This window comes from Myotis yumanensis, unplaced genomic scaffold (genome assembly GCF_028538775.1).
Source record: "Myotis yumanensis isolate MYYU_CA2020_CCGP unplaced genomic scaffold, mMyoYum1.0.hap1 SCAF_10, whole genome shotgun sequence".
Lineage (NCBI taxonomy): Eukaryota > Metazoa > Chordata > Mammalia > Chiroptera > Vespertilionidae > Myotis > Myotis yumanensis.
This window is the reverse complement of record NW_027223761.1, coordinates 77,574,998-77,602,831: the sequence shown is the minus strand read 5'-3', so window position 1 is coordinate 77,602,831 and position 27,834 is coordinate 77,574,998. Positions and strand designations below refer to the sequence as shown.

The 27,834-nt window shown below is 40.9% G+C and overlaps 1 protein-coding gene and 1 long non-coding RNA gene across 4 annotated transcripts; one reads left to right on the top strand and one right to left on the bottom strand.

Moving 5' to 3' along the window:
* Positions 1–900: 900 nt before the first annotated feature.
* IL18 (interleukin 18) lies at positions 901–27,198 on the bottom strand. Of its 3 annotated transcripts, XM_070426041.1 has the most exons (6): positions 27,045–27,198; positions 15,300–15,386; positions 12,916–12,927; positions 6,903–7,034; positions 5,548–5,681; positions 901–1,397 (listed from the first exon to the last, which is right to left on the bottom strand). In XM_070426041.1, the coding sequence occupies exons 2-6, from the start codon at positions 15,376–15,378 to the stop codon at positions 1,158–1,160; spliced, it is 597 nt and encodes a 198-aa protein (XP_070282142.1). In that variant the 5' UTR covers positions 15,379–15,386; positions 27,045–27,198; the 3' UTR covers positions 901–1,157. The 3 variants fall into 3 exon arrangements, with proteins under 3 accessions (XP_070282142.1, XP_070282143.1, XP_070282140.1); XM_070426042.1 differs by lacking the exon at positions 12,916–12,927; XM_070426039.1 differs by lacking the exons at positions 12,916–12,927; positions 15,300–15,386; positions 27,045–27,198 and adding an exon at positions 12,313–12,820.
* Positions 24,383–26,608, top strand: LOC139018308 (uncharacterized). The gene is made up of 2 exons (XR_011472905.1): positions 24,383–24,511; positions 26,476–26,608. It is a non-coding gene; the product is annotated as an uncharacterized lncRNA (long non-coding RNA).
* Positions 27,199–27,834: the final 636 nt, after the last annotated feature.

Below are 27,834 nucleotides of genomic sequence, written 5' to 3'. Positions count from 1 at the left end.
CAGTGAGCTCTGCGATGGGGGAGGTCTCAGCATAGGAGCAATGACCCCTGTGAACGCCTCCCGAAAGCCACCTCTGAGTTCTTGCTCCAATGCCAGACAGTCCAGTTCCTCTACATATGTCCCTGGATCCAAACCATTGCCCCATCCCTGGAGCTCAGAGGGAGTGAATCTGTGTAAGTTCATGTGCCCTGACAAGGAATTGAACCATAATCTCCTGGTTCATAGGTTGACACTCAACCACTGAGCCACACTGGCTGGGAAATCCTATTTTCTTTAACAAGACAACAGATCAAAAACATAAGTCATGCAACTGATGTGTATGCAGAGGAGAGAACTTTGACAACCAGTTGCACCCACAGCCAAAGTTTCACCCCATCCCCGCCAGGGAACCATAGACTTGGACATAACCTGCTGTTGGACATACAGTGGGGCCTTGACTTACGAGTTTAATTCGTTTCATGAGTAGAAGAGCTGATATTCTTGCATTATTTTTCCACCATTAAATATGATGTTAGTGGTAGGGTTTTCACAGATGCCCTTTAACAGAAAGTTCTCTTCTCTTTCAAGTTTGTTGACAATTTTTATTATGAATTGGCTTTTGTCAAATGCTTTCCTGCATCTATTGAGATGATTGTGTGGTTTTTACCCTTTATTAATATGATATATTACATTAATTGATTTAGGAATATTAAAGCATTTGCATTCCTGGGTTGAATGCCACTTGCTCAGTGTGTATAATCCTTTTTCTATGTTGCAGGATTTGACTTTTAAAAGTATTCTGACTTTGGAGGAAATGAGAAATTAGTCAACTGAAGTGGTCTCTTTATAAAATTTTGATAGTTTTAATGATATTCTTAATAATTAGAAAATTCAAATATCAGTATCTTTCATCATAACCCAAAAGATTCAAAACACTTTTATTGAGTATAATCTATGTTCCAATGTCAACAATGTAGAATATGTTTTCAAACTATGCATCTTTTTACATTATACAAATGATTTATTCATCTGCATAAAAGGGCGTCACTTGAATTTTGTGAAAGCTTACTATTCATTTCTTAATGGTATCTTTTGAGATCATTATTCATTTTATTTCATCATTACAATTATAGAGTCAAACTTAACTTTTCTGGAAGACAAAACTCAGAAAGTTCAAACTATGAAATTTTAATATTTAGCTCTTTGTAGTCAATAGTGAACATTACAGAGTCATCCCAATTTATGTCCCTTTCTTTCAAAACGAGTTTAAAAAGATCCTCCTCCTTTTTACAAGCTAGAAAATATCCTTCATACAATGAAGACTCAAATTTCATCTTATTGTTAGATCCTGGAACACTTCTCATAAAGAATATGATGTCACTTTTTTCATCATTGATATCAGCAGGAGGACTCATTTTCTATAGAGAAAAAAATATTAATTTTTTAGGGCACGAATAATCAGAATATGTGCAGTTTATTTTAAAGTATATTATTGCACAGAACTAAAGAAGTTTTTATTTTCACAAGTTAAGATTAAAAACAAATCTCAGCATATAGGAACACTGATCTCCTCTTCCTCTGAATTCTGGTTTCCTATTCTCCTTGTCCATTTTGGCTGTTCCCACCATGGAATGCACATTCAGGTCTAGCTCTCTAGTTTTTCCCAATTTATTAATCATATAGCTTTCTTCTCTTTCTCCCATTGCTCAAGATGGAGTTGATTTCTAGCAAAGACCACCACCTTTTATGGGCTAATGTAATTTCCGGTCTTTTCCAACCATTCAGAGCTAAAGACATTGATGACCTCCAGCCATAGCCTAGCCTAGCCTAGCTCTAGTTCAGTGGTTCTCAACCTTGGCTGCACATTAGAATCACCTGGGAATCTTTTTAAAATCCTGATTTCTGGGCCTCATCTCCTACTTTCTTTTTGTTAAAAAATATATTTTATTGGTTTATTTTATTTTATTTACTTTTAATTTTTAAAATATATCTTTATTGATTTCAGAGAGGAAGAGAGATGGAGAGATAGAAATGTCAATGATGGGAGAGAATCACTGATTGGCTGCTTCCTGCACACCCCTACTGGGGATTGAGCCCGAAACCCAGGTATGTGCCTTTGACCTTGACCAGAACCAAACCTGGGATCCTTCAGGCTGCAGGCCAATGCTCTATCCACTGAGCTAAACCAGCTAGGTCTGGTTTGTTGACCATACCTACTTTTCAAGATGAACTAGAAATTTTGAGGACCACCTAAGGTTCTTTCCATGTTAATCCCAGAACTGTAGATATTTGAACTTAATTTTAACCCCACGGCAACAAAAATTCTCATGATCCTAACTAAGGACTGACAGAGAAAGCTCCAGACCCAAAATAACATTCCAGCATCTTTCTAAGAAGCCCGAAAGAAGTTTGGTTACCTCCCAACTTTTAAACCAATTACGGAATTTATAGACATAACTCTTAACTTTGTCCTTTATCAATAAGAGGGGGTCCTAAATTGTTGACAGTTTAAACCAGTTCTCCCACTGACATATATTTCTGTAGCTGACTACAGAATTTAGGAAGAGACCTTAAAATGGGGAATGAATTTGGGACTAAGTTACTCTAATGTACAAGTGAGAAATAATCCTTAGCCAAAACTTCAAAAGCTCTAGAAATATTAGAAGGAGATGAACCTGTTAGTTCAAACCTGGCATGGAAAGTTGTGGTTGAAAGTGGGAGTATGGATAGGTAGAACAGGTGATCTCTAATCATAGTTCAATGTGACATTTCAGAACAGGGGCAAGGAAATCCTTGGGCAGTAGCTCTCCTTGGTTTTGGTGTTGATTATTCATAGCCATCATAGGGAAGGTGCACAGCAAGTGGATATGGAAACAGTTCTACATAATGAAACTTGAGTGCTCCAAGGACCTATGGGATTGTTTACATCAGTAGGGGTTGAATCTAGACCCAGAGAAAGTTAAGCCTGAGCTAACATCTATTTTTTTGGGTGTATGTGTGTGTGTGTTTGCCCTTTCCCAAGTGCATTAGCACATTTGAGAGAATCCTGACTGCCCAAATGTCTATACAAGAAACAGGCACTGATAGTAACTTCTTGAACAAATTCCTCTTGGTGTCATGAAGGTTCTTACCCAAAGGCAGCAGGTATCCATAAGCACTAGGACTTTATAGCTAGTAACCAACACAGAAAGGTGAGCACATAATGGCAACAAGTTGTGTCTAGTAGAACATAGTCTATATTTATAATCACTGCTAAGATCGATCCTTCCTTCCTTCCTTCCTTCCTTCCTTCCTTCCTTCCTTCCTTCCTTCCTTCCTTCCTTCTTCCTTCCTCCTTCCTCTCACCCTCTCTTTCTCCCTCCCTCTAACTAATATTTAATGAGTTCCTTCAGAAGCAGATTTGCTATGAAGCTTAAATGTCAGAGCCCTCCACTTGCACAGATCTCTTCTAAGGCCCCCTCTTTTCTTATTCTAAATAGACTTGATGCTTTTGGTAATTTTATATTCTCTTTCATTAAAAGGCCTGCCCAAATTGTATAAGTTTCAGGATCCCCTAAATCTGATTTGCTCCAATTCCTAGTGTATACCAAGCATCCTTCCTTTCCCTTCCCTTCCCTTCCCTTCCCTTCCCTTCCCTTCCCTTCCCTTCCCTTCCCTTCCCTTCCCTTCCCTTCCCTTCCCTTCCCTTCCCTTCCTTTCCCTTCCCTTCCCTTCTCTTTTCTTTTGCCAAGCATTATTTCCACCCTTTTCAACACTCCCCAGTTTCTCTCAATAATAATCCACTTAGAGTTTAGGCTTATCCCAGTTTCTGAATCTGCTTCTGCAACTGAATTAGTTTTTCTTTACCCCACATAGCTTGAGCTTGGCCACCTCCCTCCTTCCCTTCTGATTTTGTTGCTAGATAACAACACGCTTAATCCTCTCCATCCACCTTGTCCATCCCAGGCCTCTAAAGCCATTATGATAACTAAGCTTCCTGCTGTCAGGCCCGAGAATGGGAAGTCTAAATTGCCACCCAAAAGGGTGGCCCTCGGGTTGGAAGGGGATGGTTAAGGGATTTGTTTGGAGGTTGTATTTGTGGCACACACACTGATTTTACTTGGATTATGTTTTAGAGTGGCTTTTTCCTTCCTTCCAAGTTGCCCCTCAACATGTCCACTAGGTCATATTCTAAACTTCAGTTCCCATTGCTCAAGTATTTTAGTGGCAAACCCCCAATCAGAAACTCTTCAAGAGAAAAAAAAAAAAATGGAGAATAGAGAAAAAAAGCAGTGGCCAGAAATAATTTATACTTGGCTTTGAGATACATTATACCATTGCTTTCACAGCTAATCTTGTTAATTTTATTCACTTAGCTTTACATTAAAAATAACATATGTCAACTGAAAGCTGAAGGATGCAGGAATAAAACAATTAGGTTTCTCACACCTGTCAGAATGGCTATCATCAACAAATCAACAAATGACAAGTGCTGGTGAGGGTGTGGAGAAAAAGGAACCCTCCTGCACTGCTGGTGGGAATGCAGACTGGTGCAGCCACTGTGGGAAACAGTATGGAGTTTTCTCAAAAAATTAAAAATGGAACTCCAATTTGACCCAGTGATCTCACTGCTAGGAATATATCAGAAGAAATCAGAAACACCAATCAGAAAGGATATATGCACCCCTATGTTCATAGCAGCACAATTTATAATAGCAAAGATTTGGAAACAGCCTAAGTGCCCATCAACAGATGAGTGGATTAAAAAACGGTGGTACATCTACACAATGGAACACTATGCTGCTGTAAAAAAGAAGGAACTCTTACCATTTGCATCAGCATGGATGGACCTGGAGAGCATATGCTAAGCAAAATAAGCCAGTCGGAGAAAGATAAATACCACATGATCTCACGCATTTGTGGAATATAATGAACAGAATAAACTGATGAACTAAAATAGATCCAGAGACATAGAAGCATTGAACAGACTGTTGAGCCTCAGCGGGAAGGCAGGGGAGGGTGGGAGAGGGGGTAAGAGATCAGCCAAAGGACTTGTATGCATGCATATAAGCATAACCGATGGATACAGACAGTAGGGGGGCAGGGACATGTGCTGGGGGCGGGAGTGGGGGGAGCGGCCGGATAGAGGTCAATGGGGGGAAAAAGGAGACATATGTAATACTTTCAACCATAAGGAATTTAGAATAAAAAACAATTAGGATTAAAATATTATCATCATAATTCACAAAGTACATAGAAGGCTTACAGAAGGATAATTGGCTTCATTCCATTTAACAAGACATTTTGGAAAGTCATGCAATTCTCAAATAAATATAATAATTCATGTATGTCTTCTATATTATTATTTACCTTTAGCTAGATTATTCAGAAGACCCAGGCTATGAAACAAGTGTTGTACCCCTTCCTCCCTATGGCAGACTTAGAAAAAGCATGATGGGTTATAGAGTTGAACTATTTTAATGGTTCTCTGCTCCTGCCATTCTTGTTCTAGATAAAAAGTTGGACTGAGGATATTTAGGTTTTCTAAATTTCCATATATATATAAATAAAATATAGGTTTAGTCTTACCTTAAAGGAAATATTTTTGTTCATACAGGAGAGAGTAAACATTTCTGGACACTTCACAGAGAGGGTTACTGCCATGCCTCTAGGGTAGCTATCTTTATACGTATATATTATAATTTTAGTCTGGGATGCATTTTCTGAAATCAATATTAACAAATGAGAACACTAGTTAGAAGAATTTTTGCAAATCAATATTTATAGAAATTAGCCAAAGGATAATCCTTAATAGGCCCATTACACATCCCATACACTGTGATTCAGCCAATTAGTGGAGATGATACCCAGTTGCTCAGACATTCTTTAAAACACATTCAAATATGTATCACACACAAAAGCAGTAACATTTTGAGTGTTTAAGAGATATTCTGAATTCTGAAAGATTGTCTTAAACTTTTACTTTTCAAAAAATGTATTTTTATTGATTTCAGAGAAGAAGGGAGAGATAGAAACATCAATGATGAAGGGATTCATTGATCAGCTGCCTCCTGCACGCCCCCCACTGGAGGTCAAACCCACAACCTGGGCATATGCCATGACCAGAATCGAATGAAGACCTCCTGGTTCACAGGTCAATCCTAAACCACTGAGCCACGCCAGTAGGGCTGTCTTTAACTTTTAAATGCTAAATACAATATTAAAAATCTACCTGTTAAGGTAAAAATTCAGGATTTTTCAAGGGTGCACATTCACTGTTTCAACTCTGCCTAAACTTTGATATTTGGAATTTATACCTTGGAAAGCACAGTAAACTTATTCATTTCCTAAGCACTCTAAATTTCTGATGGGAGACAGACTTATTTGAAATGCTTGATATTTATTTTGAATTTTGAGTTTTGAAAATGCTATCAGCAATTTCAGCTATAGTCAGTAGGTATGAAGGATCCAACTCTATAGAAATCTTATACAGTTCATGCAGTTGCGATGAAGGAACTCATGATCCAAATGTAGGCCCAGAGTAACGTGACCCCTAGATATATCTTAAAAAATTTTAAATTAAATTTATTGGGGTAACATTGATTAATAACATTATATAAATTTCAGTTGTACAATTTTAGGGTACAATGTCTGTATACTCTGCTGTGTGCCCACCACCGGAAACCTGGTTTTCCATCAGCACATATTTGATCCCCTTTAACCTCTTCGTCCTCCTCCCAACCTCTGGCAATATCTTTATTGTATCAATTTTTCATCTCAACTACAATATTTGGATACTCTAGAAAGTTTCTTGTAAGTGAAATAATTACTATTGCTATTACTTTTCATTTAAGGACTAGGTCTACAATAGAAAAAAGTAGGCAGTAAAAGGGAATAAGAAGTAGCTTATCATTTCTATGTTTGTAAATATATTTTTAAAATACCTTCACACTCAGAATCAGTCATATCTTCAAACACAGCATGGCTTCGGTCAACGAGGAGAACTTGGTTGTTCAGATTTCGTATGATTGACAATCTATGTCCAATCCTGCCAAAGTAGTCTGATTCCAGGTTTTCTAGGATGGACATTAAATTGCATTAAAAATAAGGTTGTTTTTTTTTCAAAATTTACAAACAAGCATACTATATATTTCAGTTTTCAATAGCTACTAATCACAATCTTCTGCTACAGAAGCAGCTAAGATAAAGTTGCACAATGTTTTTTTATCCACTTCCAAAGACAACGCTGCTTCTTCTTATCACCCAGAACTACTCTACCTCTGAAATGTTAAACTCAAACGCTCTGCTTTCTGACCACAATCTCCTATCCTAGCTGTTTCATACTTTTCCTCCGCTTCACTGAGCCCTCCTGATTTTAAAATAGGCATTTCCTCTCTCCCTAACCTTCCTGTCTTCCTTTCATTTTCTATGCAGTCTGGACCTTATGGTTCATCATTTTGTCTACCCTTTGCCAGCCTTTCCAATCCCGAACTCATTTGTTCATTTGTCTTTCTGCCACAAAACTCCAAACCTGCTGAGTGTCACTGGTAATTGTACAAATGCACAAACTGGTGCCATTGCAAGCATATAAATTGTCAGTACTTTTTTTTTTTTTAACAGTTCAGCACCCTCTTTCATAATCCATAGCTATCATTTCAGATCTTCCTTACCCTCCTCAGGATCTCGACATCATCATCTCTGCTTTCACTTTCAATAAATGATTTCCTGCTACTCCACTTACAAATTTAACTGTGGCACCGCCTGTCATTTCCTTATCCCTCTTGTCCCAAGGAAAATGTAGAAATGGTGCCCCTTCTGATATCCAAGGCTAACCCTACCTGTGCTCTGAGTATATTCTCCTGAAACCTTGATTTACCAATCATCCCCTCTTCTACATCAACCCAGCAATTCTATTTCCTTGTTTTTTTCCTAAAGAAACAATCAGAAAAATGTGTAAATATTTCTCTGCTATAATGCTTATGGGAGCACTGGATACAATTTAAATATCCATCAATTGGGGACTGAGCAAATAAATTTTGGAATATCATGAATTTAATATAACTGTAATTATTCTTTGCCATGGAAGGATGTCCATGTGTATTAAACTAGAAAAAGAAACTTAGGTATAGTATTACACACACACACACAAACACACATACACACACACACACACACACACATACATGTGGGCAAAAGTAGGTTTACAGTTGTAATACAAATAATACAATAATACATAATAATATAATAATAAGATGTGCTGCACATGCTCACAACTGTAAACCTACTCTTACTCACATATATTTAAAGAAGTACAGAAATAATACACCAAATGATATTGATTATTAGTATTCCTAGGTTTTTTCATGTTTTTCTTTTTTAATTGAATCATTTATAATAAACACATTATTTTTATAATTAAAAAACCCACAAAACTCTTTTCATTTTGAGATTTAAAACTCCTCCATCAATCATATCCTATTCAGTAGCTAGCCTTGTTTCTTCTTTTAATAGTGGAGTTTCTGGTAAGAACTGTGTCATTCCCTTACTTTCCATTCATTGCAATCTCTCTCTGCCTCTATTTCTCCACCAAACTTCTTTCAGCGAGATCACCAAACTCCCTGTTGCTAAATGTAATAAATGCTTTCCTACCCTTGGTTTTCAAGGCTGTAAAATTCAACACAGTGACTGTTACCTCCATCTTGAAAATCTCTCCTGGGATTCTGTGGCATTCTCTTGGTTTTTCTTCTTCCTCTTTGGTTACTCCTTTGTTTATTAGGTTCCCTTTCTACTGCATCCTCAAACATAGGTATTCCCCTGACTTAGTCCTTGGCTTTTACTTTCTCACTTCACACATTTCCTCTGTTTTGTCTTTTTATTCCTATAGTTTTAGCTGTCATTTCTATGTATAAGCCTCCTTTAGGTTTATCTCCAGCCCAAATTTTCATCCTGAGCCTGGAACTATTATGTCCAAGAATCTGCTGGACATGTCCACTAGGATGTCCCACAGACAAGATACAAAACTAAATTCATCATCTCCTCTTTGCTCTGCATACCACTTTACCCTGCTCTTCCCCTTGTGCTTCCTATTTCACTAATAGTACAAATTTCCTAAGTGAGAAAATATAGGCACCATCTTTCTCTCTATCCCCTTCCTAGGCTAACCTCAAAATACTTGGATTCTTCCAAGTATTTATAAAATCCATTCATTGCTTTTTATCGGCACCCTGTTATCCCTGCCTAATCCATGTCCCCATCATTTTTTACAAGGACAATAGCTTCTTAATTGTCACCCCCCCTTTTTTGTCCCCACACCAATCTATATATATAGAAGTCCAGTGACCAGAATGGTGGAACGACCAGTACAACTGGAATGACCGGTGGCTATGATGTGCACTGTGGCAGCCAACCAGCCTGATCCAGGCCCTGATCAGCCCCCGTTCCCCTGCCGGCCCGGCCCCTGATTGGCCCCCAACACCCCGATCAGGGGCAGGACCAGCCAAATGCCCACGGCCCCTCCCCCCCACCCGCCCAACCCGATGGGGGCCCATACCACCCATGTACAAATTCATGCACTGGGCCTCTAGCTCTTTATACTGAAGCCAGAAGGAATTTTGAATTTTAGATAAAATTATCTCTGAATTTTAATGAGGCACATGACCACTCAGAATAAAGTCAATGGAAAATGAGTAGAATTGATGTGTATGACTTCCATCTAGAACCTTTAAAAGGAATAGGCCATCTTCCTCTTATTTTGAACCCTTTCTTGCTAGGTGGGATATGGACCCAGGAAGTGTGGTGATGATTTTCAAGTATGTGAATGAATTAAACAACTAGGGCATCTACACTAATAAAAGAGAAACATGGTAATTGGCGTACGACCGCTGCCCTTCCCATTGGCTAATCAGCGTATCCTTATGCAAATTAACTGTCAGCCAAGATGGCGGCTGGCAGCCATGCACTGAAGCGAACAGGGAGGCTTGCTTCCTCCAGGAACTGCAGACTCCAACGTTCCCCGCCTCACTTGCCGGACTCTCAACTGCAACTCTAAGCAACTATTACTATGTTGCAAATAAGAAGCTAAACAAAACCGGCTGTCAGTCAACCCCGAACCACAACATTGTATCCATGTTTTCAGCAGCGAGGCCTCAGAGCTAAAGCTGGCCCAGAATAAAAAAAAAAAAAAAAGAAAACAAGGAGCTGTTGGAAGCTTTTAGTCAACTGCCAGCGGGAAAACAGCCCTCAGCCCCTCAGCCAGCCTGGCCAGGCACCCCAGTGGGGACCCCCACCCTGATCCAGGACACCCTTCAGGGCAAACCAGCCGGCCCGCACCCATGCACCAGACCTCTATCCTATATAGTAAAAGGGTAATGTGCCTCCCAGCACCGGGATCAGCGTGACAGGGGGCAGTGCCCAAACCCCCTGATCAGCCCTGCTCTGTGCCTGATAGGGGGGGAGCTCCCCAATCCCCCGATTGCCCTGCGGCTCTGTGTGTGACAGGGTGCAGCACACCAACCCCCTGATCGGCCCTGCTCTGTGTGTGACAGGGTAGAACCATAACCTCTCCATCGGCCCTGCCCTGAGTGTGACAGTGGCGGTGCCCCAACCCCCTGATCGGCCCTGCTCTGTGTGTGACAGGGTGTGGCGCCCCAACTCCCTCCCCCCCCCCCACGGGCCCTGCTCTGTGTGTGACAGGGTAGAGCCATAACCTCCCCATTGGCCCTGCCCTGAGTGTGACAGGGTGCAGCGCCCCAACCCCCTGATCCGCCCTGCTCTGTGTGTGACAGGGGGCGGCGCCCCAACTCCCCAATCGGCCCTACTCTGTGAGTGACAGGGTGCAGCGCCCCAACCCCCTGATCCGCCCTGCTCTGTGTGTGACAGGGGGCAGTGCCCCAACTCCCCTATCGGCCCTACTCTGTGAGTGACAGGGGGGAGCTCCTTAACCCCCTGATGGGCCCTGCTCTGTGAGTGACAGGGGGCAGTGCCCCAACCCCCCTGATGGACCCTGCTCTGTTAGTGACAGGGGGCAGCGCCCCAACCCCCTGATCGGCCCTGCTCTGTGCATGACGGGGGTGGCACCGCAACCTCCCCATCGACCCTGCCTTGAGTGTAACAGGGGGCGGTGCCCCAACCCCCCAATCAGTCTACCCTGAGCGTGACTGAGGGTGGCATTGCAACCTCCCGATCCGCCCTGCTCTGTGTATGACGGGGCGGCGCCCCAACTCCCCAATCGGCCCTGGTCTGAGCCTGACCAGAGGCTGCACTTAGGGATTGGGCCTGCCCTCTGCCACCCGGGAGCAGGCCTAAGCCAGCAGGTCGTTATCTCCCGGGGGGTCCCAGACTGTGAGAGGGCACAGGCCGGGCTGGGGGACCCCCCCCCACCGCGAGTGCACAAATTTTTGTGCACCGGGCCTCTAGTAATGGAATAACAAGACAGAAACATCTTAAGATCTCAATAACATCCGGCTGCATCCTTAATCTTGAACTGCCTACTTGGACTTATTTTTGAGAGAAATATTTTCTATCTTATTCTATCACTATATTTTTGGATCTTTTTTTGCAGCAAACCAATTTCCATTCTACATCATGCATATGTTGCTTAATGAATTCCCATTACCCAAAGATAAGGCCCAAATTCCATATCTTGAAATAAGAGAACCTTCTTGATCTGCATCCTATTTATCATTCTCTCATCATTCTCCTACTCCCATTCTGAAGTACTCTTGATTCCTTGTACATGCTATGCTTTCTTTCATATCTTGGCCTTTCATGTGGTCTTCTCTATGCTCAGAATACTTTCCCTTGGCTAACTTCTATACCCTCTTCAAAAATGTCCCTCCTTCAAAGTGTCCTCCCAGAATATACTGGACTGAAATGGGTGCCCTTTCTATACGTTCCCATAGCATCCTGTGCCTTAACATACCATGTTCCAATTGCCTTCCTTAAGTGCCTGTTTCTCTCTAAAAGAACTGTGATTTGCTTACCACTGTATCCTAGTGCCTAACAGTACCTGAGATACAGATGTCAACACAGGGTGGCAAAAGCAGATTTACAATTGAGAGTACTCAAAACAGAGTTTATTTTTGTGTTATTATTTATTAATTATTGTATTGTTTTCCATACGAACAACTGTAAACCTACTTTTACCCCATATATATTGAATTAATAAATGGAGAGTAGGGCAATCTTTAAAAAACATGAGGAATTACATGTCATTATATCTCAATGAAGTTGGAAAACAAAAAAACATGAAGGAATAGTATTTTTAAGTTACTTTTTTCACTTATAGTTCAGTAATGATCACCTTAAAAATGTGGAAAGTGCTATTTTTAAGGAAAAGTATGAGAAACTAATGACCTTTAACAATCTGGACATCTGTTAGAGGCTCACAGACCAGATAGGGTATGATCCTCTCTGAATGCCAGAAGGACAGGGCTGGGTACATCCACTTCTTGCAAAGACTTAATGGCTCCACCTCATAGTTCTTGCTTGCTCCCACCTTCCCCATCTCCTCTGCTTTGAAAATATTTTTTCCCTGGGAGCCTCCCAGGCTTTTCCCCAAAGCATTTCTGAGAGAGAGGGTTGAAGAACAAAGATGTTATTGATTTTGGACTACAATTTTCAGGCTTCAAATCTCCTTTTCCCATGTCCTCTAGAGAATCCATGACTTCTTGCTAATCTCACAATCTGTGTAGCAGGCAAAGTCTGTTTTGTAGATTCTAAGAATTGCCTAAAGTGTAAATAAGCAGTTTTGTTAGAGGTTTTCTTTTGTATCCTTTATGGACAGCTTTATTCCAAGGCTGTGCTACTGGGTCCACATTGCTTTGAGGGAAGATTAGCTTCTCAAATAGATTGGTACTAGTTTCTCTCAGCTAAGAATGGTGATATGGATGTGTCTGTGGGATGCTTAAGTAGCTATTTTTACTTTAGCAAAGAAAAAGAAATAAATTTATACTTTACCATCATTTTCACCTAAAGGGGAAAAAAGAGAAACAAAATGTTAAATTCTATATTTCAACTCAGAATCTCCTCTAACCCTACCTTTTGTTACTCTTTTCTGCCACTCCCCATTATTTAACTGCTATCTTACTGTTGTTGTTGGCCCTATCAGAAATCTATACTAATAATAGAGGAATATGCAAATTGTCTGGGACACCATCACAGTAACAGTAATGACCAGCAGGCTCCCTGGGGCGACAAGGCTGGCAGGGGGGTTAGTGAGGGATGACCAAACAACTGAACAGCAAGCTGCGTGGGGCGACCAGGCTGGCAAGGGGGGGCAGTTGGGGGTGACCAGGCTGGCAGGGGGGGGGGGCAGTTAGGGGCAATCAGGCAGGCAGGCAGGTGAGCAGTTAGGAGCCAGTGGTCCCGGATTGTGAGAGGAATGTCCGACTGCTGGTTTAGGCCTGATCCCTGGGATCAGGCCTAAACCAGCAGTTGGACATCCCCCGAGGGGTCCCAGATTGGAGCTGGTGCAGGCAAGGCTGAGGGACCCCCCTAAGCCCCCATGCATGAATTTCGTGCACTGGGCCTCTAGTATTATATAATCATCCACAAGGTCCCATAAAACAAAGCTCATTAGATAGACTAAGTGTGTTCTCTGGTAAGTTAGATATAAAACCTAAATCCAGGGTTTATACTAGTAAATGTAAATTTGTAACTAAAAAGAAATTTTATAAAGTGATAGATTTTACTCTTAAATTTGTTGGTTCAGTGGAAGGTTGCCTCAGGACTTTCTATAAAGCTTTCAAATGAAGCCAAATGGCCCATGGAAGACTAATCTTAAGAATCTGTTTTTATTTGCCAGATATATTTATGCTATATGGTACAGCTCACTCACAGATTTACGGTATCCTATCTAATAATAGACAAACATGGTAATTAACCGTACCTCTGACACGCTTCCCATGGGCTAATCAGGGTGATATGCAAATTAACTGCCAACCAAGATGGCAGCCAGCAGCCAGGCAGCTGAAGCGAACAGGAGGCTTGCTTGCTCCAGTGATGGAGGAAGCCAAGGTTCCCTGCCTGCCGCCGCCCAGCTCTGAGCTGCACTCTAAGCAACTATGTTGCAATTATAGAAGCTAAACAATCCCCAGAAACCTGCTTTCAGCCAGCGGGGCCTCAGAACTGGAGTTGCAACAGTGTTTCAATTATAGAAGCTAAACAAAGTCCAGATACCTGCTTTCAGCAGCCGAGGTCTCAGAGCTGGAGCTGAGCCTCAGAGCTAAAGCCGGCTCTCAGCTCCAGTGACAGCCATAGAAGGTAAATAAATCCCAGAATAAAAAAAAAAAGAAAAAAAGGAGAGGTTGGGAGCTTCAGTCACCCACCAGCCTGAAAATGGCCCTCAGCCCCTCACCCAGACTGGCCAGGCACCCAGTGGAGACCCCCACCCTGAAGGGGGTGCGACCAGCTGCAAACAGCCATCATCCCCTCATCCAGGCTGGCCAGGCACCCAAGCGAGACCCCCACCCTGATCCGGGACACCCTTCAGGGCAAACCAGCTGGCCCCCACCCATGCACCAGGTCTTTATCCTATATAGTAAAAGGGTAATATGAAAACTGACCCTAACAGCAGAAAGACTGGGAATGACTGGTCACTATGACACACACTGACCACCAGGGGGCAGACTCTCAATGCAGGAGCTGCCCTCTGGTGGTCAGATCGCTCTCACATGGGAGGAGCTCTGCTCAGCCACAAGCCAGGCTGATGGCTGCCAGTACAGCGGTGGTGTTGGGAGCCTCTCCTGCCTCCTCAGCAGCACTAAGGATGTCCGACTGCAGTTTAGGCCTGCGCCCCGCTGGCAAGTGGACATCCCCCGAGGGCTGCCGGGCTGCCAGAGGGATGTCTGATTGCCATCTTAGGCCCAATCCCCCGGGGAGCGGGCCTAAGCCAGTAGGTGGTCATCCCCTGAGGGGTCCCAGACTGCGAGAGGGCACAGGGTGGGCTGAGGGAACCCCCCCCCCCCCCGCCCCGTGCACAAATTTTTGTGCACCGGGCCTCTAGTCTCTTATATAATTTGCCAGTTTGCTTAGGGAAATTGTATTCCCTGAATGTACCCAATTTTGTGGAATTATCATGATGTGCACTAGCTTTCACCTTGTAAATGGGCTACTGTTTAACTGAAGTGCCAGGTCATGTGGTGGACAAGGTGCTGGGACCATGGATATATTATGGTTAACTTCCAGAAGCCCAATTTTCCTTTTTCCAGAGAAGTACATCATTAGCATTACAATGGAATTTGATGACAGCAAGGAGTCACTTAATAGTTCATCTCACAATGCCTTTTCTAGTTGAATACATTGATCTGAAACCTGTATTTGGCCTATTGCTTTAGACTTACCTACAAAATAAAGTGTGTTGTCAATAAATTTCATTTCCACAAAATTGAGGCAATTGTTTTCTACTGCTTCAACAGCCATCTTTATTCCTAATGAAAGCAAAGAGCCATTTGTTAAAAGGTAGTGATTGTTCCTTTTTCACAAAAGGGATCTTTTACTCCTTATTGCCTTGTACTACCTCCAAGCTCAGAAGTCAGTGTATCACCCAGTATGCTGATCAACACTCTGGACATTTAAAAGATGCCGGAGTCTTCTGCTTATGCATACACGTGTTCACACATTCTTTGCAAACCATCAGATATTTGGAATCTAGAAAGACTTTTCTCATTAAACAATGTTACAAAGGGTGGCTAAGTGTCCCACTATGAAACGGAATTATATTATCAATATAAATATAAGATGCCAGAAATACACCTAATCTTTTCCTTTAACTACAGATTGGTTCTATCTTTCTTACAACCAGTGGGTTCCTGTGCCTGAGAGACTGAAAGTTTATCCAAGTGCTAAAGGTGAGGTAATGAGAAAATGGCGTTTCCACCTGGGAGTGAGGCAGAGGGGGAGGAGGCTGAAAGCTCTGGCATCTGACGGCCCTCTTCCTCCTTGAGCAGTAGCAGTTTTTTATCTGGAATCTGGATATTATGCTTTTTATACAAGTAATACATAAATGCAATCTTTCTGTAAAAAAATCAAATAATATAGGATATGAAAATGTCAAAAATTTTATTTTGCTTTTCTCTCCTGCCCCAGCCTACTCCAATATGGTGTGTATATTTTCAGGTCTTTGTCTGTGGAACAGGGGTTCTAAATCTGGGAAATCTGTGAAGTTGGATGGGAAAAAAACTAGTTTTACCATTGTTTGTATGGAAAATAATACAATAATTAATAAATAATAATACAAGAATAAACCGTGTCTCATATACTCACAACTGTAAGTATATTTACTTTTGCACCACTCTGTATTTTCTTTTCTTTTTTTTCTTTTATTTATTTTTTCTTTTTTCTTTTTTTTTATTAAATTTTTATTTTCAGATTACATTTGTTCCTCTTCCCCCCCCATAACTCCCCTCCTTCCAGTTCCCGCCCCACCCTCCGCCCTCACTCCCCACCCACTGTCCTCATCCATAGATGCACGATTCTTGTCCAGTTTCTTCCCGAATCTCCCATTCCCCTTACCCCCCCAAGAATAGTCAGTCCATTCCCTTTCTATGTCCCTGATTCATTATAATCACCAGTTCATTCTGTACATCAGATTATTTATTCACTTGATTCTTAGATTCACTTGTTGATAGATGCATGTTTGTTGTTCACAATTTGTATCTTTACCTTTTTCTTCTTGCTCTTCTTAAAGGATACCTTTCAGTATTTCGTATAATACTGGTTTAGTGGTGATGAACTCCTTTAGCTTTTCCTTGTCTGTGAAGCTCTTTATCTGACCTTCAGTTCTGAATGATAGCTTTGCTGGATAAAGTAATCTTGGTTGTAGGTTCTTGGTATTCAGCACTTTGAATATTTCTTGCCATTCCCTTCTGGCCTGCAAAGTTTCTGTTGAGAAATCAGCTGACAGTCGTATGGGTATTCCCTTGTAGGTAATTGAGTCTCTTTCTCTTGCTGCTTTTAAGATTCTCTCTTTGTCTTTTGCTCTTGGCATTTTAATTATGATGTGTCTTGGTGTGGTCCTCTTTGGATTCCTTTTGTTTGGGGTTCTCTGCGCTTCTTGGACCTGTAAGTCCATTTCTTTCACCAGGTGGGGGAAGTTTTCTGCCATTATTTCTTGAAATAGGTTTTCAATATCTTGCTGTCTTTCATCTTCTGGCACCCCTATTATTCTGATGTTGGTACGCTTGAAACTGTCCCAGAGGCTCCTTACACTATCTTCACACTTTCGGATTCTTTTTTCATTTTGCTTTTCCAGTTGGGTGTTTTTTGTCAAATCTTTGGTTTGGTTCTTGTGCTCCTCTGGTCTGCTATTGGGTATAATATTCTTTATTTCAGTCCGTGTATGCTTACTTTCTAATTTCTTTATCGTAGCATCGAGGGTCTCATTAGTTTTCGTGAGGCTCTGCTCAAGTTTATAGCAAGCCCTCAAAATTGCGATTCTTAGCTCCATATCCTCCATTTCTGTCATGTTTTTTTGTCTCCGCATCTTTTATGCTTTCTTGGTGCACCCCCTTGTGGTCTTTGTGCGCAGTCTTGTTCTAGCCAAGCCTTAATTGTTGTAGTTAACACTAGAGGGATTTGACCACCAGGCCGACTGGCTGTTGGAATCAGCTCTGTGGAAAACTTCAGTCCTCTGGGAAGGCGCTAGTCCAGCCTTTGCCTGAGGCGATCGGCAAATGGCTCTGCGCAGGGCCTGGGCGGGGCGGGCTCAACAAGGCGGGGGGAGGGAGCAGCTATGGCTGCTCTCAGTCCGTCTCCAGGGGCTCTGCCTCTCTGTCCCCACAACCGCTGCAAACCTCGGAGGGACCGTAGCCAGACAGTCCCGCTTCTCCCATTTGAGTCTGGGTCCCTAGAGACTCGCCCGGATCTGTAGCCCAGAGTCTGAGACTCACTCCTGATTGAAAACGACAACTGCACCCTCAGCCACCAGCCCGCTTTGCGCGCTCACCGCCGCACCACCGTACCTTTAAATTTTCCACACTGCGCCTCCTCTGGGCCTCGTAATGCTGTTGTTTTTCCTTCTAGTTGAAGAGTCTCTCCTCAGCCAGCCTTCCTGTGGTTCTGGGTGATGTCCGTTCCGTCTTTTAGTTGTATTTTTAAAGTGGTTGTTCGAGGCAGCAAACTCCGGTGTTTACCTATGCCGCCATCTTGGTTTCCTCCCACCACTCTGTATTTTCACCAATTTAGGTTTATATGGCCTATTGCCAAAATTTAGAAGTTCCTTCCATTACGTTATGGGAGACAAATCACAGCATTATTGGAACTGTCACTGACAGAAATACAGATTTCCTATTGTGTTGTAATTGTTGCAGAGATCTTGAAATATATGGTTTAAACTCATTACTACTTTGAAATATATGGAAGTTATAAGTCCCACCGGCAGATCTTATTATTTAATGTGTTAATATGTGTTAATAAAGAAGCACGTATGTACTATATTAAAATTTGTTAAAAAATTTTCGACACTATTTTAATGAGTTTCCTTTATAATCCCAAGTATGTATGTATGTATGTATGTATTTAATTAATTATTTATTTAATATATTTTTATTGATTTCAGAGAGAAGGAAGTGAGAGAGAGAGAGAGAGAGAGAGAGAGAGAGAAACATCAATGATGAGAATCATTGATCGGCTGCCTCCTGCACTTCCCCTACTGGGAATTGAGCCTGCAACCCAGGCATGTGCTCTTTTTTTTTATTTTTATAAAAATCAATATATTTTATTGATTTTTTACAGAGAGGAAGGAAGATAGATAGTTAGAAACATCGATGAGAGAGAAACATCAATCAGTTGCCTCCTGCACACCTCCTACTGGGGATGTGCCCAAAACCAAGGTACATGCCCTTGACTGGAATTGAACCTGGGACCCTTCAGTCCACAGGCTGATGCTCTATCCACTGAGCTAAACCTGTCAGGGCCCGGGCATGTGCTCTTGACCAGAATCAAACCCGGACCTTTCAGTCTGCAGGCCGAAGCTCTATCTACCGAGCCACTGAGCCACCGAGCCAAACCAGCTAGGGCAGTGGTTGCCAAACTGCGTCTCGGGAAACCGCGGCTCACAAGCCACATGCAGCTCTTTGGCCCCTTCAGTGTGGCTCTTGCACAAAATACCGGCTCTTCCACAAAATACCAACTTATGTGCATGGGCCATGAAATTTCAATTGCACTGTACGTGAGCGCCCGTACGTGGTATTTTGTGGAAGAGCCACACTGAAGGGGCCAAAGAGCCACATGTGGCTCGTGAGCTGCGGTTTGTCGACCACGGGGCTAGGGCAATCCCAAATATTTAATTGCATGCAGGTAAAAACATTACCCGAGAAGAGGTCCAGAGATTTTACCAGATTGCCTATGGAGATCTTTGCCACAGAAGTGATTAAAACGCTCTACTCTAGAGTTTAGGAGTATCTTGAGTCCCTGAGACCAGTTATGGTTGGGGGTCCAAAGAAGGTAGTTGAGTCACAATTATTGTTGATATGTATAGGGGTGTTTATAAATCTATGCTCATAGGTAGAGAACTGACTCGATTTTTTTTCTAGCATAGTCTACTAAGGCCAAACATACATGGTAGAAGAATCAGGAAATTAAAACCCAGTTGCAAAAACTTAATCCAAATTAAGATAATCCCAAATACTTGCTAGTTGGTGACTATTTAACAGTTTTATCTAGGTGTGGTTTCTTATACACATACAAGTGTGGATAGTTATTAAATTGTGTGGGTAGTTATTAAATTGTAGATATATTATACACACACACACATACACACACACACACATATATATGCTAGAGGCTCGGTGCACAAAATTTGTGCATGGGTAGGGTCCCTAGGCCTGGCTAGTGACCAGGATGCTGGCCGGGGCCTTCCTTCTGGCTTCCAGCTGCTGGCTGGGGCCTTCCTTTCCCAGCTGCTGGCTGCTGGCCGGGGCCTTCATTTGTTCTGTGCCGCCCCCTGGTGGTCAGCACATGTCATAGAGAGCAATCAAATTCCTGGTCTCTCAGTCGAACTCCTGAGGGGACATTTTGCATATTAGCCATATATATATGATAATGGCTAGGGTGGTCTTCTCTACAAATTTTAATATGTAATGCATACATTTTTTATGAAAGTAATTCACCCAAAAAGTACTAAGTAGTATGCGTAGAAATTGGATGAAACTACTAGTGTTTGCTACAGTTTTTTGGTTAATCAGTGAGTAAATGGATTTAGAGAAGGACACAAATACTTTAAAAATAATAATACTACTACACAATTTTTGAATTCATTCATCTATTAATTGTTGAGTATCCACCACGTGTTAGGCATGGGGCTAGAAAGCTGACAAACACACATGCAGGAAACTTCATTCCTACCCTTTGATTACTCAGAATCTAGCGGGAGAGACAAATATATAAACTAATTACAAAATAGTATAATAAATGTTGTAATAACTGGATTTACAAGAGATCTTCTCTGCCTGGTGGTGTTGAAGAAGGCTTCTTAGAGGAAAAGATGATTGTGCTGCCTTGAAAGAGAGGCAGGCATTTTCAAGGCTTGGGGAGAGCATTCCACAAAGAGAGAAGACTGTAAGCAAAAGCCAGGAAGTAGGGAGGCTGAGAGAATATGGCTTGTTTGGAGCCCCATCATTCCCCCTGCAATTAATGCAAATGCAGTCACATTTTACAGGAAGAATGCATTTCTGAAGATCTCACATAGTTCAAGATGAACTTTTCCTTGGGAATAAGTATAAAAGTATGTGAGAAGGTATCTTTGGAGTCCATCAATCTACAACAACCCAAGTAGACTCTTGCTTCCTTTCTTTCTTCATCTTTCTCAGCATTATTACTAATGTTTTGCAGTGTGCTCTCTCTACACAGGCTATCATGGTGGTACTTAGACTTTTTAACATTGTTTACTTGCATCTAAATTTTGTCCCACTTTATTTCTTTGTTTTTCAGCACAAGCAGTAATCATACTCCTTAGCACTCTGATAACAACATTATCAGATATAAAAATATTTTAAATGATAATAGTAGTGAATGTTAAAAAAAATAATAGCACAACAATAGCTGTATGTCTCAAGAATGTCTGAGATAAAGAACAGTCTCACTTACATAATACTGACATGGAAGCAGATAATTTACCAGGTATAAGAGACACTTCCATGTGGCAGTAGTGTTAACAGTGCACAACTCACTTTGCTACCATTTTGAGATTATGTCATTTTAGATAAACTAATTTGGAGCTCACATATTTCCACTTTGCCTATAAAGTGAGACTATTATTATTATTACTATTTTTGTCAATCCTAACCCAAGGACATTTTTTCCATTGCTTTTTAGAGAGAATGGGAGGGAGGGAGGAAAGGCAGGGGAGAGACAGAGAGAGAGAGAGAAAGAAACATCAATGTGAGAGAAACACATTGATTGGTTGCCTCCCTCACATGCCCTGACCAGGCTGGGGCTCAAACTTGCAACCAGGTAAGTTCCCTTGACAGGGAATTGAGCCTGAGACCCTTTGGTGTGCTCGCCAACACTCCAACTACTGAGCTACATTGGCCAGGGTGAGACTATTATTATTTTTAAAAACATGTTTTTATTTAGTTGAAGGAGAGAGAGAGAAAGGGTGAGGAATATATAGAGAGAAACACTGATGAGGGAGACATGGACAGGCTGCTTCCTGGACACCCCTTACTGGGGATTGAGCTGGAAACCTGGACACATGCCCTGACTGGACTTGAACTGGACTTGAACCGGCGACCTCTTGACCTCTTGTACACGGGACAATGCTCAAACAACTGAGCCACACTGGCCAGGGTGTGACTATTATTATTATTTTTTAAATATGTTTTTACTGAGAGAGAGAGAGAGAGAGAGAGAGGGAGAGAGAGAGAGAGAGAGAGAGAGGGGAATATATATATATATAGAAACACTGATGAGAGAGACATGGATAGGCTGCCTCCCAAACACCTCCTACTGGGGATCAAGCCCAAAACCTGGCATGTGCCCTAACTGGGAATTGAACTGGCTATCTCTTGACCTGTCGTGCATGGGACAATGTTCAAATAACTGAGTAACACTGGCCGGTGCGAGACTATTATTTTTATATTACATTCGTTTGATTCTGCCTAATTCAAGTCACATAAAATGCAACTTGCAATGAAGTTTGGTTTGACTAAAGCTTGTAAGGGAGAGTCAGATTATAGAGACCTGTTTAACTAAACTAAAGAATTTGCAATTTTTTTTTCTGAAAAAGTACTGCCTTCCTTCAAGTAGTAGAAAGATGTGTTCAGATGTATGTTTTAAAAAGTCAATAATCTGGCAGCAGTGTAGAGAATGGATTTGATGGGTAAGACTGGACAAAAGCCAGAAAACAACCTTAGAGGCATTTTTAACAGTTGAGGTAAGAGTTGATGAGCCTTTTTAAACTAAGGTAGTACCTGCGGGGGATGAAAGGAAGAGGATGGACTCATGAGAGGTTAACAGCAGGATTTTTTTTAGCTGATCAGTTGTGGGTCGAATGGAAGAAGGAGGAACTGAAGATGACTTTAAAGTTTCTGACTTGAGCAATTTGTTGAGTGTTACCTCATTAACTAAGAAAAAGAATAAAAGAGAGGCTTGAGTGGAAAATAATTCGTTCAGTTTTGCAAATCTAAGAGAGAAGTGTCATAGGAATCCAGGAAGAAAGGAGCTTCCGGGAGGCGCTGCTTGAAATCAGATACTGCAAAGCCCATAATTTAGATACAAGTTTAAACTTGTTCATTGAGTTTGACAATTAGGACATTTTGGGAAAAGAACAGTTTGGGGAAAGTGAGGGTACAAAAGGCAGGTTGACAAAAATCTAGGACAGAATGGGATGGGAAAAAAGTACAGACAGTGAATACAAACTACTCTTTTAGGAAGTTTGGCTATAAAGTGAAGAGAGAGGGTGGTAGCTATTGGGGGATATATAAGTTGCAAATTTCAATTTCTGGCTCCAGATGCATTGTCCCAACTGTAAGATATACTAATGAATTACTTTCCCAAACATGTCCAAATGATCTGTTCAAAACTAAACCTGGAAGTCCTTCTTGACTCCTTTGCCTAATCTTTTTTGAAAAAAATATTTATATTTCTTTTTTTTAGAGAGAGAGGAAGTGAGAGGAAGAGAGATAGAAACATTGATGAGAAAGAAACATCAACATTGATTGGCTGCCTCCTGCACTCCCCCTACTGGGGATCAAGCCTGCAACCATGGCATGTGCTCTGACTGGGAATTGAATTGGTGACCTCTTGGTGCCTGGGTCTACCATGCTCAACCATTAAGCTGCCTAAACTTTTCTCTGTCTCATAAATACTGTAGGTTATAACTCAGAAATGGATTTATAATTTGGTATCACCCCTCCATCTCCATCCACACTGTTTTGTTTTATTTATTTAATTTTTAAAATATATATTTTTTTGATTTCACAGAAGGAGGGAGAGGGAGATAGAGAGAGATAGAAATATCAATGATAAGAGAGAAACATTGATTGGCTGCCTCCTACATGCCCCACACTGGGGATCGAACCTGCAACCTGGGCATGTGACCTGCCCAGATATCAAACCGTGACCTCTTGGTTCTTAGGTTGATGCTCAACCACTGAGCCACACCGGCCAGGCCACACCAGCACTGTTTTAAATCAAGCCCTCAACACTCCTTGAACTTTCTATTTTAATACTACTCTTGTTGGTTTTCTTGCTTCCAGACTCTCCCCCACTACATACTGTTGCCTGAGTTATCCCTGCCTCCCGCCCCCCCCCCCCCCCCCCCCCCCCCCCGCCGCCCCGTCAAGCCCTCTTCCTTTAAGTCCCAGCTCAAACATCTCCTCTAGGAAAACTTCCCTAACTCCTACATTCCTAGCTAATCATTCTCTTCTCAGTACCCATCTTCCCCAATCCTCCCTCCTCCAGGCATCTGAAATAGCTCTTACATTGAATTAAGATTATTTTGGTCGTAACTGGTTTGGCTCAGTGGATAGAACGTCAGCCTGCTGACTGAAGGGTCCCAGGTTCGATTCCGGTCAAGGGCATGTACTTTGGTTGCAGGCACATCCCCAGTGGGGGGCATGCAGGAGGCCAGATGATTGATGTTTCTCTATCATTGATGTTTCTAACTCTCTATCCCTCTCCCTTCCTCTCTGTAAAAAATCAATAAGATATATTTTTTAAAAAAAGAGTAGGGAGAAGACCTTTCATAAATTTTAAAAAAAGATTATTTTGATGACAAATAGTTCTGCCCAGCTTTAACCTGAATTTCTTTAAGATAACAAGTTATTCTCTTTTAAAAAATCTTCAACACCAGAAAAGAACTTACATGCAGTAAATAAATGTTTGCTATGATAAAACCTGTCACCATGAAAACAATGGATAAAGGGTTGGTAGAATTTTTATTTTTTACGATTTTTTTCTTTATTGATTTTTAGAGAGAGGAAAGAAGAGGGAGAAAGAGAGGGGAACATGATGTGAAATCACATGGATTGGCTGTCTCTTGCAGGCCCCTGACTGGGCGCAACGCAGGCATGTGCCCTGATCTGGAATAGAACTGGCAACCTTTCAGAGCATGGTATGACACACAACCAACTTGGCCACACCGGCCAGGGCTAGACATTTTTTCTGTCTTAAAACTTTCACTCCATCTTAAAGCCAATGAGAAAAAGAAAATGGGGGAAGTCTAAAAGCAGGTTTTAAGATAGAATACTTTCTCTAATGTTCTTCCTCTTCTTTTGTTCCCTGGTAGTTAGTTAATCTTTACTTCATGCGAGTTTATTTTGAATTCTTTATTCTCTTGCCACTCTTTTTGTTAGATCTTATACATCTATGATTACAAGAATAGTGTTCCTATCCTCTTCCCCCAACTTTCCTTTTCCTTTCTCATCTGTGCTTCTTTGCTTTCTTAACTAAGCTATAAAAATTATAGTTTCCATTGGATAAAAATGTTTAAAAATATTTCATCTAAGATACTCAGATTATTGACTTTTTTTAAAAAAAAGTTATAAACCATCTTAGAAAGATCTTCTCAGGAAGATGCAGCGACAATTAGTTCTTTGAAACAAAAACACTTTTAGTTATGCAAGCTTTGGAAACGAGCTAGATTCTAGCAAATGGTAAAAAATTACGATGGAAATTAGGCCAAATGTGTTCCAAACTTGTCTGGGGCCAGTCATTTAATGAGGAGGGTCTCAGTTTTCTCATTTGGATAAACAGGGAGTTGAGTGGTCAATCTCTAAGGTTTTTTCCAGCTCCAGTATTTTGTAATTCCTGATTCTACATAAGTCTCAAGGAAAAAACAAACAAACATTTATTTGTGGCAAATGCCCTAATAACCACTTCCTTATAATTCTAAAACAACATGTATTGATTGAATATTTATTATATGGCCATCATTGTTAAGCTAGTAGGAGTTTAAAAACATACTATTAGATTAAAAGTAAAAATGTTCCAATGCTGTGGAATAGTATGGGATAACATGAGGAGCATATTACCTAACAAATTCCCTGAAATCAGGTGTGTAGTCATCTTGCCAGCAACAAGATTCAAAATCCAACTTTTCAGTTCTGTAAATCACTTTGTCTTTGAAAATTTTGCCATCTTATTAATGTCTGTATGTGGGTGTGGGAGTAGACCTCGGTAAAGATTTAGGTAAAGAATTAATGATAAGAGATACAGAATTAACTGCTAAATACAGTCTAAAAGCCAAAATGGAACTGATATAGTTCGAATGGCCTTGTGTGAAAAGGAAAATGGAATTTAATCTTAAAGGATGCTTAAAAGTTAAACTGATGGAAGAGCATTTATGTGATAATTAAAACAACAACGTTGTGGTGGTGGTGGTGGTGGTGGTGGTGCTGGACTGAATGAGGCCATACTTTTTATGCTAGAGGACACTCCGGCTGCCTTGCGGGGAATACAGGGTAGGGTGGGGTTAAATCATGGAGGGCTTTGGAAGTCATGCAGAGCATTTAAATTTAATTTCGCAGGCAATAGGGAAGCAGGTTACTGAGCTGAGAGTGCATTCTGAAAGAAATTAGAGACAGGTTATGAGGCTACTATAAGAATTGATGTAGAAATTCCAGTAAGAATTCATAATATTCATGGAGGAATAATATGAACAAATCAGATTTTAAAAGATATTTTAAAGGAAAATTAATTTGAACCCGAAATAGCTGCATGTAGGCAAAAAGAAAAGAGGATTTTAAAGGGTGTCCTAATTTTTGTTATACATACCTCAAAATAGATATTTATTCAGCCCCTTTGTTACTGTAAAATAAACCTCTTCTGGGGAATTGTATATTGTCCAACTGTTGCCCAGCCTAAAGGTGCTGGGGCAGCTTCCATCAAGATGCTCAACCTTTGGCAAATTTTGTGTTTGCTTTTAAAATAATTGATTCGGAGCTGAGACTCCCTTTAAAGAAAAGCTTATCTATGTTGTCATTCTAAAGCAGCAGCTCTCAGGTGGTTCATGAGGTCAAAGTTATTACCATAGTAATTCTAACATGTAATTTGTCTTTTTCATCCCCATTCTCTCAGGAGTATACAATGGAGTCTACCAGAAGCTACATTCTGTCTGATATTACAGAGATTGCACCAGAAGCAGATGAGAACGCAGCTGAGAAGGCAGACATTAAAGAGATTTGTAAAGATAAAAAACAATGTCACTCTTTATAGTAGTTTTTTTTAGTGATCTATAATTTAAAATGTTATTTATGCTAACATGTGATGGCCTTTTGTTATTTTAAAATAAATTAATAGGTCACTATTTTTAAAATTTCTGTTTTAATTTAAATACTGTAAATGACAGTAATATAGTAAATGACCTAGAGAAAGAAAAATACTTCAGGGTCCTTAATAATTTATAGATATGTAAAGAAATCAGGAGACCAAAAAGTTTGAGAATATTTGCTTTAAAGTGGTACTCTCCACTGTTTGCTAAAAGAGAGAAAGTTTCGACTCTGGCTTTGCTATATTCCTTATGTTGTTATTGACTGCCCATCAAAACGATGTCAGAACACTTAAATTTCTCTCAATCGCTTTTCTAGCTTATTTACCCCTAATCGCCATGCTTGGGTTTCCAAAGAAAGAGGAATGCTATTGCTTACCTGTCCTCAATCGTTTCCTAGACGAAGAAATGGTCTGGACGGTTTCAGGTCTCTTTCTTTTCAGGAGGCTGTGGTCAAAGCGACAGCCTCCTCAGCAGGCAGCGAGGAATGCAAAAAGCATTGAGAATCACACTCCTCTCTGCTCATTCGTGCCAGCCCGTCAGAGGAAGAGGGAGGAACGAGGAAGAAAATTGGAGGGAGGAGACTTGGCACGTCTTGGACCCGCCTTTAACTGTGGGCTCTCTCTTAGGGCAATAGAACTTGAAATAAATTGTCAGAGAATGTGGGTATTTCTTTAATGTACAACCATTATTTTAATGAAATAATTTCTTCTGTAAAAGTTGGAGTTCTGACTGCCCAAAGTTTGTCCCTCTTTCAGAAGTATAACCAAGCAACTTTAAAAAAAGCATCTGTCAATTGAAAGCATCTTTTTCACATTAATCTGTTTGAGACTTTCTCATACTTCAGCACAAAACTTTCTTAAACAGTGCTGAATAATTAGCCCTATTAGAATAATTCATGTAATGTAATTATAGCACCTAAAACATAACTTTTGAGAAGCAGAATGTAAATATCACAGTCTTGGAAATAATTAGTAGAAACAAAGCTTTTTAGACAATTTTTTTTTCTTGAACATATGCTAAATCATACTACCTTGCTAGCAAGGTAATTAGCAAAGTGACTTTTGGTTTTTGCTTTTTTGCCAGTACAGAGACTATAAGGAAACAGAGGGGTTCTAGAGTTAGGAAAAAAAAAAATGCTTACATAGGCAGCTAGTTTTATTTTTTGT